Below are 15,687 nucleotides of genomic sequence, written 5' to 3'. Positions count from 1 at the left end.
CTGATGTTCGTAACTGTCTTTGGTCTTGGAAATTTTTCGATAGCTTCAGTCTTCTTTGGGTCTGGACGTACACCGCCATTGCCAATAATATGACCAAGATATGCAACTTCTAGATTTAGAAATTCACATTTATCTGATTGTAAGACTAAATTGGCTTGTTCTAGTCGATTGAAGAGTCTTCGGACACGTATGCCGTGTTCTTCGAGTGATGATGCGAAAATAACGACGTCATCGAGATAGACAAATAGCTCAACGTCCTGTAGACCTAGAAGAACTCGGTCCATAAGTCGTTGAAACGTTGCTGGAGCATTTTTCAGTCCAAATGGCATTCTGTTATACTTATAGTGACCATTTGGTGTACTGAATGCGGTTTTCTGTTGGTCCTTTGGATTCATTTTGATTTGATGAAATCCACTAGCTAAGTCGAAAACTGAAAAATACTTTGCTCCCCCTAGTCTATCGAGAATCTCAACTATGTTCGGGAGAGGATAAGCATCGCCTATGGTTTTCTCGTTTAATTGTCTAAAGTCAATTACCATACGCCAGCGCTTATTACCTTTCGAATCTGGCTTCTTTGGGACTATCCAAAGGGGTGAATTATATGGAGATACAGATTCAGATATTACACCATCATTCAGTAATTTATTTACTTGTCGAGCGATTTCTTCCTTATGTACAGGTGGAAAACGGTACTGACGGACTGATATAGGAATTTCATCGGTCGTTGGAATCGAGTGTGTCATCATTGTTGTAGCTGGAAGATCATCTCCAGGAAGATGAAAGAGCATCGGAAATTCTCTGATAAGCTCATGCACATGCTCTCTTTCCAAAATATTTAAATGATCAAGTCGGAGACTAGCACAAATGCGCTCGAATCTGTTCTGACCATTTTCCGGTATATCGCTATCTTCAGAATCGTCAAAGAAATCCTCTGAACTCCCATCGCATTCGAAGGGACTAATTTCTTGTGGTGGAACGACTAATTCGATATCATCCTCGTATGCGTTTATCGCGTAGACGTAGCAAGTACTGTCATTGTTCGTGACCAAAGCATTACCAATGAAAATATTTTCGCGAGTTTCAATGCGAGGTAAAAACCCAGTTTTTAGATCTGTCTTACGAAGATTAATTGGTATTACTGTTCGAGTTCTGGCTTTTAAAAAGAATACTGAGGGTTCGTCTTCACTTCGAAACATAGTTACCAGGGGTGTATCAAATGGTTCACCTTTGGTATTTTCGAGCGGGATAGGGTTTACGGGTTCGGAATCTGCGACTATGGTATTGTGATGAAAAGATATTTCAACCTTTTCTTTAGTTAGAAAGTCTATGCCGATAATTCCATCGGTTGGAATGGGCAATGGGTTCTCGAGAACGTGAAATTTCTCGGGATTTGAGAAGAAGGTAATTTCTGTGGTTCCTAAAGTATCGAGTCGCTCAGTAGTGATTCCTTTTATGGATACTGAATCCCAGGTATCAATTACTGTACGAGGGGCCAGTGCGTCTTTTCTGATAACATTTATGTCAGCTCCTGTGTCGACTAGAAAACGAGCTCTGCCGTTTCGCAACTCAGGGGCTGTTAGAGTAACGACTGGTCCTCTACCCTGGACTTCAGACCACATTACGAATTTTCGACGGTCAGGAATCTGATTGATGATGGACGCGTTTCCGTGGGGTTCGCGCTGTTCGACGTCGCGTCGTTCCGTCGAACCGCGTTGGAGTTTAAAGGTTCCTTAGGTGGTGCAGGAGAGGTTGGTCTTGAATTATTTTGTTGGTTTTGTGGGTTACTATTGTTACTGTAACTTCCATAATTATTTCTATTATAGCTATTATAACCATTGTTACCGTATCTTTGATTATTATTGTCATAATTGTTACGATTATTGTAATTATTGGAATTATTGTTGCTATAATTGTTATTAGGGCTATGCTGATTGTTATCTTGAGGAGGGTAATTTTGATAATATGGCGGATTATATGGTGCTGGAGGTGAATATGCTCCAGGAGGTGGGTATTGATATGGCATAGGAGGTATATATGGAATTGGAGGGAAATAACCCGGTGGAGGATAATATGGATAGTAGCTTCCGGGTGATCGGCTTCGCGAACGATAGGGTGAATTGCCACGCTCAGGATAGTTGCGTTTATCGCGTGGTGGTGTCGTATCCCGCACCGGAGATCTACTGTATGAATTAGAAGGTCTGTTATTGTCTTCGCGAGTAAATCTGAACGGTATGGTATTTCGACGTTCTTCGTCTTGAAAGCTAACCGTTCGAGTTCTACGCGGTAAATCAAGATTTGCTGATTCGGACTGCGCGTAGGCTAGATAATTGGAATTACGGTGAGAGCTACCTTTCAGGTCTTCTTCGAGCCGTAGTGCGATTTTATATGCCTCGTCGAGAGTATCAGGATTTTGTACACTTACTCCGTATATTAGATCGTCTGGTAGTCCGCGTTTGAATGACTCGAGTGCTAATCCGTCTAGCATTTTCTTCATCGCATTTACTTCGGCTACATTATTAAAGCTTTCGTTTAATGCGGTTATTGCATTAGCGCGAATTTTCTTTATTCGAGTATAGTAACTCAGGATTGATTCATTTTGTTTAAGCCGAATGGCTTGGATATCCGCGCAATATTGTGGGTAAGTCTTCTTAGTGGCGAAATATTCTTTAAGCGCGTCTATAAGAGTATTCATTGTATTAATTGTCTTATCCGCGATCGCGTCTCTAGCCGTGTCCTTGAGCTTAGATTTTACTCCGTTAAAATAAGTGTTCCTGAGATTATCTGGTACGATTGTAAGACCGTTTTCTACATCTAGTAAAAATGCTTGTAAAGGCATGTTTTTACCGTCAAAACTCGGGACTTGCATTAACGCCTGATGCAATGTCATACTTTCCCCAAGGGACGTGATCATTTGATCCGTAATATTCGCATGTCGGGTAATATTATGGAGTTGTTGATCTAAGTCATTATTATTAGCCGGTGGGTTCAAACCGCCATTGCCTCGTGGTCCCAAATTTTCACCGTTCTCTTCGTGGTCTGACATTTTAATTGATTATAGGAGAAAGTTATAAAAGTAATATAGAGATAGTAAGAGTGTGAATTTTGGGTAAATAGTATGAAGTTTAGCAAGAAACTATATTTGCGGTAGTCAGAAGCAAGTAAAAGTTGCGTTGGTTAGAACAAAATTTATTCACTGATTAATTGTTGCGAAACTTAAATAGCTTGTATTGAGTTTATAATTATTTTTTGTAAAGTGAGTAGTGTTTAAGATTTATTAATTACTCGAATGAGATGTTGTGTCTGTCTGTGTTTGTTGATCTTTAGTTTTAGGATTCTTATCGACACCACTGGTGGATGAATTATCTGTTTCCTGAATGTTTACAGTATTTGTTAAATTTTCTTTTTTTTTTTTTTTTTTTTTTTTTTACAGGATACGGACCCAGTGATCCTTTATCCAGTATCGCTATTAATTTTCGTATCTGAAATTTTTCTCCCGGCGCGTTTTCCGCGTTTCATTGAGTGTTTAAAATGTGAGTAAAAATAAAAGTGAAATAGGTTTATTTTATGGAACTACAGTTATTTTTCTCCTTCGAATCTGGATGATTTATTTCCTGATTTTGTAAAGTGTTCGTTGGATTTTGTAAAGATAACGGTATTGTTACGGGAGTGTATGATAACTCTCCCCTATGGTATATTGCAACTAATTTTCGCAATTGATACTTTCTTCCAGCACGCTTTCTGCGTCTCATTAAATATTTCCAAGTTGTACGTGCAAGTCACCCTCCTCAATTGCTCCAATGATCAATTAAAGAGTAAGCGTACTACAATAACTGATCTTACGAAACACTACAAGCTCTTATGGTTTTTGAAAATGAGTGAATGAGTGAATAATGAATGAATCGCCTGGAATCCGACAAAAAGTCTGCGGTCTCCCAATTGATTCGATGAAAGATTGAATAGAATCCGTCAAAAAGTCTGCGGTCTTCTAAACAATCGTGATTAAGGAGATGAATAATGAGTGAATAATAACTGATCCAAAGCACCAAAATAACTTGCGATTTCGGGCGCAAGAAGGTGGCAAGTTGTTTGCACGTAAAACTCAGTAGTACTATAGAATGAAGAATCACTTTAGAAAATCACAATTTATTTTCACTGAAATTGATTCTAATTTTAATAATTAAATTTATCGATAATAAATTGATTTTTTGTCTAATACTTGCGTTCGAGGATCTAGACTTGAAAATTTATAATTGAATTTTAAAAATCGATTGGGTATATCCACTGGTGTAAGTGTATAATTGATAAAATCTTGCAATCTATTGGCGTGTAAATATTTTAGTATAAAAGTACACGATGGCGCGTCTTCTATGATTGCAACCAATCTTTCAATGTGAAATTTAATTTTTGTTTGTTTAGTACGTTTTAGTGTGACTGAGTTAGGCATAAACGTGTATATAAAAAAAAAATTTGTAGGCAACAATAAATTGTAAGAGTCTTTGAAGTGTTGAAACTAAATGTGTAAAACTTCCTTGGATAAGAATTTATTTTAGAGTATAAGAGTTAGAGAAGACTTTCGAAAATAAAAAAAAAATTTGCAAATAGTATTAAGAAAGAAAAAGTTAAGATTTTAATTACAGAGAATTTAGAGAAAGTTTTGGGATTTTATTCCCGGATTTTATTTTAGTAAGAGAAAAATAAAGATAAGTATAGAAAAAGGTCTCAGAGGTTTAGGTCTTTAGTTGTTTTTAGAAGGTTTTGAATTGACTTTTGCGCGTTGAGTATTTCCAATTTTCTCAAAATGGAAAGAATTTAGCAAAATGATTTTTAGAATTTGAAACAATAGTTATGATTTCGAGAAAAATAGTTTAGATGGTCGAGTTAAGAAAATTAAATCAGTTCTATTTTAAGATGTCAAAAAAAAAATTTTCGCTTTCTGAGTTTTTATAATTTGTAAAAGAATTGATTTTAAAGAATAGAAAATATTTTTGATTTGATTTAAAATTTTCAGGGTATTGAATTTCAAATTTAAGAATTTATCGAATGTATAAAATTTGTAAAATTTGTAATTCAGATTTTTTTTTTTTGAAGATTGAATACTTAAAAGTTACAAGTTGAAATTTAACTCGGAAATTTCGACAAGGCAGGACGATTATTTTTGTTAAAATTACAAGAATCGAATAATATTATAAATTTTTAGTGAAAAGAACAATTCACCAGCGTATCCCACCGCTGTCACCAAATTTTTCGACTGTCACGATCGGAGAGAGTGAAGGCGACGGGCGAAGGGTTATTATTAATTAATTATTTAGTAAAATTACCCACAATATTTATTCTATTACTCAACCAAGGAGCCTAATAGGACCGTCACGTGGCTAGTGTGAGAATGTTTAATATTTGGCAAGTTTTGATTACTAAATAAGTCTATTTCGTACCGAGCGGAAGTACGATAGACAATCCCGATCGTTGACCTGCGTGGCTTTAGGGTAGGTCAGGGATTTTAAAGCGAGAGGGAAGCAGGTAGGTGAATATGGGCCCTCGAGAAGTCCCTGTTCTTTTACGTCTGTCTCTTTCTGTACCCGTTAACTTAGGAATGTTAGAGTAAGAGGTATAAATAAGAGAAAGATGATTTTTAAAAAAAAGAAAAACAATCTGTATATTCTTATTAAATTATAATGTTGTTTACATGTGTGTACTAAAATTAACAATTATGATTAACTTACCACTCAGCTTGAGGTGGTTTACAATCTCGCTGATCACACTCTCTCACAATTCACCACTTTGAATTTATGATCGCGGAATTGTTTTTGTTTAATTCGCTGCGACCCTGCCCGTGGCTTAGGGATTTTACTCAGCGGAATTTGATGCACTTTTCGGACTCGGAGCTACTGGGGTGCCAAGCGGATACACTCCCCTATCTGTCGAGTACGAGTATAAGTATTTAATTTTATTTAGGATTTCGATCTAGGAGTCTGGTTTCCTAGGCTATAGACCGTCACGAGACCGATGATCCTGATGAGTCGAATCGACCGCGATTTTCGCAAGATTAAAATCTAGGTATTTGGCCAAGGAGCCCGATTGCCTAGGCGGTGGACCGTCACGTGGACAACGATTAAGATTTTATCTCTGATTCGCGGTACTAATCGGACTTGGGCCGATAGAACTAATCGGAGATTTCAACTTATAGAATTTCGGAGCGAGTGACTCGAGATCCGACAGAGGTTCGTTCTGATTAGCGATTGACTGCCTTCGTTAGATTTTCGGCAGTTTATATACTCTAATTTTGATGGGAAAGTCATGTGTTTTCTGATGCAATCGTTGGGTACAGCTCATCATCTTTGACAAACAAATGGCTAAGCACGCAGTTCCGGGTATAGCTTTCTAAAAATTTAGAAAAGTCCATATATGGAAATTGGATGATATCGTTTTTGTAAACAACAAAGAATGTGTAAGTGCTCTAATACAAAACGAATGATCATGTACATAGGTCCGAGTTTAGTCATATCATTAGAACATGCACGGCGATTTCGAAATATGGAAATTGGATGGTCGTAAAATTTTTATGACCGTTGAGTTAATTAGAGGTCCGGTGCACACGTGCAGGTGTCCCGCTGAGTCGCAGCTATACATATTTTTCGGTACTACGCCCGTACACGCATACACATTCTCTTATGAATGTATTGTAAATAGATGTACGCAGGTAATGTGGATGCAAGATGAGTATACAGCTAGGTGACGTAGTTGGGTTTGAGAAAGGGGCTCTGCCCTTTTTGATGGAGAGAGAGTGAGACAGGTATATTGTCTTATCTATCGATCTTTGTCTATTCTTACTCATCGTGCATGCACTTACATAGGTACCTGCAAAAGGTGAGAGGATCTTAATACGAAGATTTTAGGTGCGGCTAGTACATCTTTTCATAAAGAAAATAAAAAAAAGAATAATGTTATTTCAGAAGTTAAATCGCAATTCGTATGTATCAATCGTTACAAAATCATGAAGGATTAAATTTGATAAGCTTAGGAAAAATTTTTGACAAATATTTTATTTACAAAATTAATAAAATCCTTATATCACGTGACCGAAGAACTTGAGCTTCTTAACTAAAAGGACCTTTGTGGTAGAGAATCAAATTTCCTGAAAAATCGGTATCTATATTTTTACTGTAAATTTCGCTATTTAGTCAGTATCAGCTAAAAACCAAAATTACTATTGAGAAAATTAATTTCAGAACCAATATAGGAGAAACAATTGAAGTCTCAGTAAAATTACTATGGATACTTTTGAAGAGTATTTAATTACCTACAAAATGCCGCAAACGGCAACCAATTCACTTGAAATGCGGTTGAGCTATAGAGAATTTAAAAAAAATCCTAATTTTCCTATGTATTTTAAACGAGAAAACTTCAAAATTAAATGTAAAGTACTTAAAATGAAAATTGAAGGCTGAAACTTGCAGAGAATTTTTTTTTAATGTCTATACAGCAATGTTTTGAAGTGTGTGTAAAAAAAAACAAATAGTCGTTCCAAACGAATCACCTTAGGGTAACATTTTACTTGAATACGCTTATAACCTTAAGCTTGACCCTGATTGATAATTCCGATCAAACCATATTCAACTACTCAATCAGAGTAAATCAAAAAAAGTTTTCTATTGAAATTTTTCCTATCCATTTTAATTGACTTCAATTCGAAAATAATAGTAAGCGACAATATTTTTTTTTCCATGAAGTTATTTCAGGACAATTGTGATTCTTTACCATCAACTCTCTATTCTCAGTCTACGATTGAACTATCTATGTTGTCATTGTCATCGATGGAATTTAATTATGATAATGATCGTGAAGTTAATGAAAATAAAAAATACGGCATTGAGTATCCCCTTAGTAAGATTGTGTTTTGTTACGAATTTTTTTTCTGTTTTCATTTAATGAGAGATCGATAAGACGGTAATGATTGTTTTTATCTATTTATTGATAGCATTTTGTCTATTTTCGAAACTTTATAATGAACTTCCTTATCTTAATACTTTACAATGAACTTATCTGAGATCTTCTGTTATATATATTTCACATATATTATGGGAACGGTTACCATATTATTAGGGTTTATTTCCACATGTGCACTTAGGAACCATTACAATATGGGTTATAAAGTTTGTTCCTATTTGCTTATAGAAACTATTCTTATGAGTAGAGTAATCATTATAATCATTTCATTACCATGCGATATGGGAACTGCTATTATAATGATGGGACTTGTTCCTATAGTTATAGAAACTTTTCCCAGAAAGTATGGGCGTATCCTATAATTCAATGTACTTATTGACATAACGGTACAGGATAATATTTCATAAACGCATAAGGACCGTTTTCTGTAAATTCTCTTCATGTAGTAGCTCACGTGCCCAATTATAAAAAATAGTGAAGTCGTTATCCAAGTCCACTGTAGGATATTAATATTAAATTACTATTACTAAAAACTACATCTAAAAAAGATGGTCGAAGATTGTTCGAAACGGGCAAGCTTCGATCATACAATATACTAAATTGTAGCAGTTTTTTTTTAAAGCAAAAGTCTCTTTTAGTTACTTCTATTTTCACTTTAACTGTATAAATTTTTATTATGATGAAATTTTGATTGGTAACCAGAATAATTAATAGAAAATCTTTAATCCTTTTTCACCATATAAGAAAAATCTTCTTGGACTCTTAATGATTCACATGTATTTAGTAATGAATTCCCATATGGTTTTCTAAAATAATGATAATAGATTAAGCCGAATAGAAATATATATGGATTCCTTTGTTGATTACTGTATATATGTGTATTAGGATGGTCGAAAAAATAACAATGTTTTTTTTATATAACCTCAAAAGTTTCTTCCGAGAATTAAAAAAAAATTCTCTTATAAGCGCAGTTCGAAATATCAAGTTTTCGAGTCGCTCAACGATTGTCCGTTTTGCCAAATGAATGACATAAACAATTTTTTTTTCGTTTTTTCTTGGCGAAACTCCGAAAAAATATTTTATTCTAATTTTGATGTCCACAGTCTTGTAGTAAATTTAATTCTATCCAAAAAGTTCTGATATAATTTTTCGTAATCTTAACAAATAAAAAGTTATCAGGCTTTAAGGTCTTGCGATTCGATTAAATTTAACTTGATATGGTTTTAGAACGATTATCAAATTTCTTCAAATGTGGAATGATTTCTTACAGTCTAAAAATAAGCTTTAACTATCGCAACTATTTCTTCGAACAATCACGAATTCATAGACGACCACAAATTATCTATTACAATATTTTTAAATTTATTTTTTAATTTACACTTTTAATTATGAATAAATCTTTTTTTTTTTAATTATAATACTTTTTTTTTATTAATGGAAATCTGACTAAAACATGAGCTAATATTTACATTGATATGTATTTATTTTAACTCTCAAGTCATTATTTGTAGTTGATGGAAACAATATAAATACATAAACAGATCCATTTGAATACAATTTTGATTGCAAGCGCTTAAGTCCTAATAACTTTTTATCTGTTAAGATTACCAGAAAAATATATCAGAGCTTTTTTGTAGAGAATTTTATTTTCTACAAGACAATGCACATTGAAATTCAAATAAAATTTATTTTAGAATTTTATGCGGATAATATAAAAAATACAATTTTTTTATGTGTTATTCATCTAGTAAAAAAGACAATCGTTGAGTATTCCGAAGATGATATATTCGAGATGATATATCGAGCTGCGTTCTTAGGTGAATTTTTTTAAACTTTCGTCCGTCGCGCTATGAGCGCAGCACCGCAATTTTTATTAAAAGATAATAAAAAAAAAATAACTTTCCCAATCTTTTGAAATTTTAAGAGTTCTTCCACTATAGTTTTTAGTATCGAATGAATCAATGATAATTATTTTTCCAACATTTTGAATATTTAAAAAATAATTTATTTTGTTGGAAAACCTGAGAAACGCGGCGATTTGCCACTGACGCGAGTAAACTCGGACCTTGAATTTGTTCGGATTTTCTATGCAGTGATGCCAGTTACCACTAATGGCTCATTCCCAATTCATCCAATTCGTCTCTTTCTTTTATATTTTTAATTAATACAAAATTTTTATTTTAATAAAAAAATTCTAAAAACAATTACAATTACAATACGCGGCAAGACCTCGCGACAGACGGACGGTTAATACCTAGTAGAAACTGTCGAGACTGTATCAAAAAAAATTTTCTTTTTGGCCTACAAAATATACTAATGTGTACACACATATGTAATGTCTTATCGATTTTTCTTGCACTTTGTTTTTTTTTTTTTGAAAACTGCACTATTTTAATATATTTTCATAGTTATTTCCGAAAATATGAAATTTCTTGAAAATCTTCTGGACCATGCCAAAAATCTTCACGGTCTTTAAAAGAGCTTTTCTTCTTCAGGATCGAACATTAACAAGACTAGTAACACGAAGAGTAAAAGAGTTAAAGTAAATTGAATTGTTAACCTTAGTATAATTATAAGTATTAGTCGTAATATATAAAATGTTTAAGAAAAGAAATTAGAAATTAGTTAATTGAGTCGTTTTAAAGATATTCGCAAACAACTGATTTTTACTGTTTCTTCCGCGATAGCTCTCGAAGAAATTAACCGATTGAGGTAGCTAAGGTAGCAATTGACGCGTTTTACTAAATTCTGGAGCTGGATAGATTTCGAAGTTGACCGTATAAGTCGTTTTTGAGAAATCAATAAAAAACTGAAAAAAACAATTTTTTTTTTATTATTTGCAAATATTTTCGAGTCTACTTGATCAAATGATCTGAAATTTTCAGAAAAGTTGATGGCAAACAAGCTCTTTATATTGCCACCTCAACCATCCGAATCGATTCATTAGTTAAAAAGTTACAAAGAGTTTACACACACACACACACGCGCGCGCGCGCGCGGACACGGGCACGAACATCATTCTAAAAATAGTCAGAATAGCTTTCTAGGACCTCAAAACATCGACATCTGATGAAAACTTGATTTTTGAAAATTGGGGTAAAAACAATAACTTCCCGAATTTTTAAAAATTTACAATTTTCTTAGTGAGCAGTTAAAAAAAATACATGCTTAGATCAAAATATTCCTTATCGGGGAAAATATTATTTTTAATAAACTTTTTTCATATTAGGTTGAATTACTACCTTGTAGTAATATCTAGATTAGCCCATAATATTTATAAATAATAACAAGATCTGGTCGAGATAACCCGAGAAAAATTGCTACGCGACTGATGAAGCACATCATTGGTGAACAGCAATTGGAGAATATGTCTGTTACTGGTCGGGAAGGGAGAAAGAAAATTCCATCGGATGTTTTCAATGCAGTAAAAGGTGAGTAGAGTTTAATCGAATATTGCACATTTTAAAACTAAATAACTTATGTGGTAACTTGGGTGTTAATACCGTACGATGGACGGTGTGGCTCAATAAGTTATAGATGAAATTGAACGGAATATAGTATAGTGCCGGATAGCTCAACTGGTAGAGCACTCGGCGCGATACCGACATGGTCTGGGTTCGATTCCCAGTTCGGGCTATCTATATTTTTCTCAATTTATCTATAAATTGTCTTATTGAGAAGGTTTGCATGTTTTAGGTTTCCACTATATTAAATTAGTTACTAAACAACTACCCATATAAAGCCGACGAACTTCGAAATTTTCCCATAGATCGGCCGACGCCTGGTTTGCAATGATTGGTCAATGGCTAACTATACTGGCCCGTGCATGTTGAATAATTGGCAGCGGTCCTTTTGCTTATAAGAACGACGCACAATTAACCGCGGTTTGTTGTCCAACAGTTTGATCGAGTACTCTTGATACCAAGCTTTGGCTGATGATTGATTGCCACGATTGCCTAATGCTTGCAACTGCCATGCTTGGTATACCGTTATCATCCGATTTTTAGCCGATCTTCGGCCGATGCTAGAAAATTGGCAGCCATTCATGACCCAGTAATGGGCTGATTCTTTTTTTTGTATAGGTATTACTATCTATAATGAGAATAATTGTTATATTTTTAACAAACTCGAGTGAAAATTCAAGGTTCAATTTGATCATAAAAGTTTCTACAGTTTAAAAAAATTTTTGGTGTTGAAATGGTCCTTGAAGACTTTACAAGGTGTCCTGCGTGTGAATTAATCGTGTGGAATTTGGTTGGTGTGAATCATTAAGCAGTGTACTTTTAACACAGTATGAGTGTTATCTTCACACCGTTCAGTTAGCTCAAAATTCATGCATTGTTCGATAATAAGATCTGGAATTGAAAATTACCCAATAATTTTGCGAGGGCATAAAAAATGACAATTTTCACGTTTTTTTGCCGAGTGACCTAAAAACGAATTTTGAATGAATATTATCTAGGATACCAGGATATCAATAAAGTAATTTTTAATAGATTTCATAGAAATCTAAATATTGTATTTGTCTTTATGACGGAATTTTTGAAAAATTTTGCTACCTCCGGACTTAGCGTGACGAAACGAAAAAATTTCAAAAAACGTCGAAAAAAATCTAAGAAATCAATAAAATTTAAACTTGTTTTTGGGGTCGAAAATTTTATTTTTGACATTTTTTGAAAATTTTTCGTTTTTTTTTCTCTTTCCCTCACATTTACTGAGTTACCAATGCAACAATGAAGAAAAGTAAGAAAAAAATTCTTTTTTCACTTTGATTATGATAACACAAGTAAAGGAACAAAACTTGGTCCTTTAATTGTTTAGCAAAACTTTGATCGATCATCCCCAAAAAACGGTTCGATAGATCAATTTGAAAATTTATAGGGTTGTTGGGGGTACATTAAGCTGAAAAAGTTCCTGGCAACATCATTTTTTTAACGATATTCGCAGAGTGGTGGTTGATTTACTAAAAAATCAAAAAAAGTCATTTTTTTGTACTTACTTCTAAAGGATGTTAAGAATAAAAATTTTTTTTTTCTTTTAAAAAATGATGATCGGGTCTTGTACAGAATTTATTCGTTTTATATATATAATACGATTGAACGCTGCTTCTCACAATGATATCGTCTACAATTGTCAACTGTTCTCAGTGAAACTCAGCACACATTTCGATAGGCAATTTTAGAGATCAAGTTTGAAGATGATCAAAATCGGTCAATTATTTTATGTTAAAGCATACTTTGACTTATAAAATAATTGAATTTTTACTAGTTCATTCTACAATAACTTTTGAGTGTACCAACTTATCGGATTTCTTCTAAATGCGTCTGAAAGCTCTTTGAATAAGCTTTAATTTTCATACCTACGTATATACCTAGACCAAAGAAATTACTTGTCCTACAACTCATGAACTGAAAATTTGCTATTGTATCCGTTTTTGATCATGTTCGAAAACTTTTTTGTTACTTTTCCAATGCCTCCGATTTTGGCAATCGCTTTTTACATATGAGTCATTCCACCAAATAAAGTTATTTTTACGGGGTGACCTTTGTCGATTTCGTACAAACTTTGTGATGCCGTTCAATACATAAGAAAAGAAAAAAATTTTTTGAAAATTTGAGCCCTTAATACGCAGCTGTTTCAAGGTTATGTTTCTTGAATTTTTAAAAAATTTATGTTTTTAACATGTTTATTAACTTTTTAAAGCAGAAAATTTTTTTTGAAAAATAGGAACATATCAGTTTTTTGTAGGAAAAATTCTCAACTTCCCAATGAAAATATATATTTACCATTTTAAGTTAAAGAAGACCCTTTCAAATTCGAATAAGAGGGGAAAAAACGATTTTTATGACTGTGCGATACTTGATACATCTAATTTAATAGTTTCTGCTGAGAGCTAAGACCTTTTCCCACAAAATCCGTGATTTTCTCGATGTGCATTTTTTTTTTATTCTATTTCGAAGAAAAATATTAAAAGCTGAAGTAAAACATTCTAATTTTTTTAAATGACCCAGAATTACTTGAAATTGCGGAATAATTTTCATCCGAAAATACTTTCCATGTATATTTAATGAAGTAGTGTAAATATTTAGTACAAGCATAACATCAATCGCTAATTAATGATATTTCACACCACTAGAGTAAGTCAATAAAAACTGCAACAAGAAAAAACGATTAATTGAAAATGAATATCGACAGGCGATTACAAAATTATGCTGCACTTTACGGATCAAGGCGGAAAATATAGAAAAAGAAAGAACTGAACAATTACAATCAAAAAATAACAAGGAGGAAGTAAAAAAAAATAAAAGTAAAGGAAAAAAAAAAGACCAAAAAAAAAAATTCAGCATTGATAATTTTAAACTAACTAACAAAAAAAAAAAAAAATTCGAAGTAGGATAGTAAAACTTGAAAGAAAAAAACACCACTGGTTAATAACTAATGATACGACATTTAATGTTATGAAGAGAGAAAAACAAAAGTTACAAATATTATGTTAAGTGTAATTTGAATAAAATTAGTTTATAAAATACTATTGATTATGACATTTTCTGAACACAAAAAAAATAATACAAAACGAAAATTTTTCACATGGTTTTAACAAGAGTCAAAATTGTTCATAATTGTTTCAGAAATCTTTTGTTCTGAAGATTTACTGTACAAGTAGTAAGATAATTAAACACCCCGAATTTACTAAAAAGTTTTTATAAGAGACAAAAAATATTCAGAATTGGATGGAAAAAGTTTTTTTCGGAACATGTTCTGAACATTTTCTGAACAAGCAGTAAGATCATACAGAATAAAAAATTTTCCACAAAGTTCTTATAAGGGTAAAAAAATGTTCATAATTGGTTCGGAAAACTTTCTCTCTGAACATTTTCTGAACAAGCAGGAGATCATACAATACGAAATATTTTCAAAAAAGTTCTTACAAGAGTCAAAAAATGTCCATTAATGGTTCGAAAAACTTTTTCACTGAACATTTTCTGAATAAGTAGAAGATCATACAAAACCAAGAATTTCCCACGTAGTTCTTATAAGGGTCAAAAAATGTTCATAATTGGTTCGAAAATCTTTCATTCTGACCATTTTCTGAACAAGTAGAAGATCATACAAAACCCATAATTTCCTGAAAAGCTCTTATAAGAGTCTAAAAATGTTCATAAATGGTTCAAAAAACTTTTTCTCTGAACATTTTTTGAACAAGAAGTAAGATAATACAATACGAAATATTTCCAAAAAAGTTTTTACAAGAGTCAAAAATTGTCCATAATTGGTTTCTAAAACTTTTTCCCTGATTATGCATTGAATTAGTAGTAGGATCATTCGAATCACTAAATTTGCCAGAAAGTTCATAAGAGTAAAAAAATATTCATGATTCTTTTCCATTATTCATTTTTTTAACTATTTGTCAGTAAGATAGAATCTCTCGCATGGATTCTATTCTGATTAGATTTCGGAAGAAGCCACACAATGTTCATAGTCACTTTCAGATATTTAATTTTAAAACACCTAAAAATATACGAAAACAAAACTTTTTTAGACTCAGACCTAAGAAATTCTGGTATAAGCAATATATTGAGATTCTAATGTTCATAATCCTCAAGTAATTATTTTTTTAAGCTCTTAAAAACAAAAAAATTGTTACTCTAAATTATTTTCGCTCAAAAAATATAAAAACCCTTCGAGAAAAACACCACATTGTTCACAATTTTCACACTTCTTTTTTTTTCAATGTTCCAAAAA

The 15,687-nt window shown here is 32.8% G+C and overlaps 1 protein-coding gene across 1 annotated transcript; it reads right to left on the bottom strand.

Moving 5' to 3' along the window:
* Positions 1–1,618: 1,618 nt before the first annotated feature.
* On the bottom strand, positions 1,619–3,043 carry LOC128668042 (homeobox protein 2-like). Its single transcript, XM_053740196.1, has one exon. It carries the CDS (start codon positions 3,041–3,043, stop codon positions 1,619–1,621), a length of 1,425 nt encoding a protein of 474 aa, XP_053596171.1.
* Positions 3,044–15,687: the final 12,644 nt, after the last annotated feature.

This window comes from Microplitis demolitor, chromosome 6, assembly GCF_026212275.2.
Source record: "Microplitis demolitor isolate Queensland-Clemson2020A chromosome 6, iyMicDemo2.1a, whole genome shotgun sequence".
In the NCBI taxonomy this organism is placed as follows: domain Eukaryota; kingdom Metazoa; phylum Arthropoda; class Insecta; order Hymenoptera; family Braconidae; genus Microplitis; species Microplitis demolitor.
The sequence above is the reverse complement of the archived record's forward strand: the minus strand, read 5'-3'. Positions and strand labels throughout refer to the sequence as shown.

Excerpts from the sequence above, each read along its gene's own strand:
- LOC128668042 (XM_053740196.1), bottom strand. The coding sequence starts at position 3,043 with ATGTCAGACCACGAAGAGAACGGTGAAAATTTGGGACCACGAGGCAAT.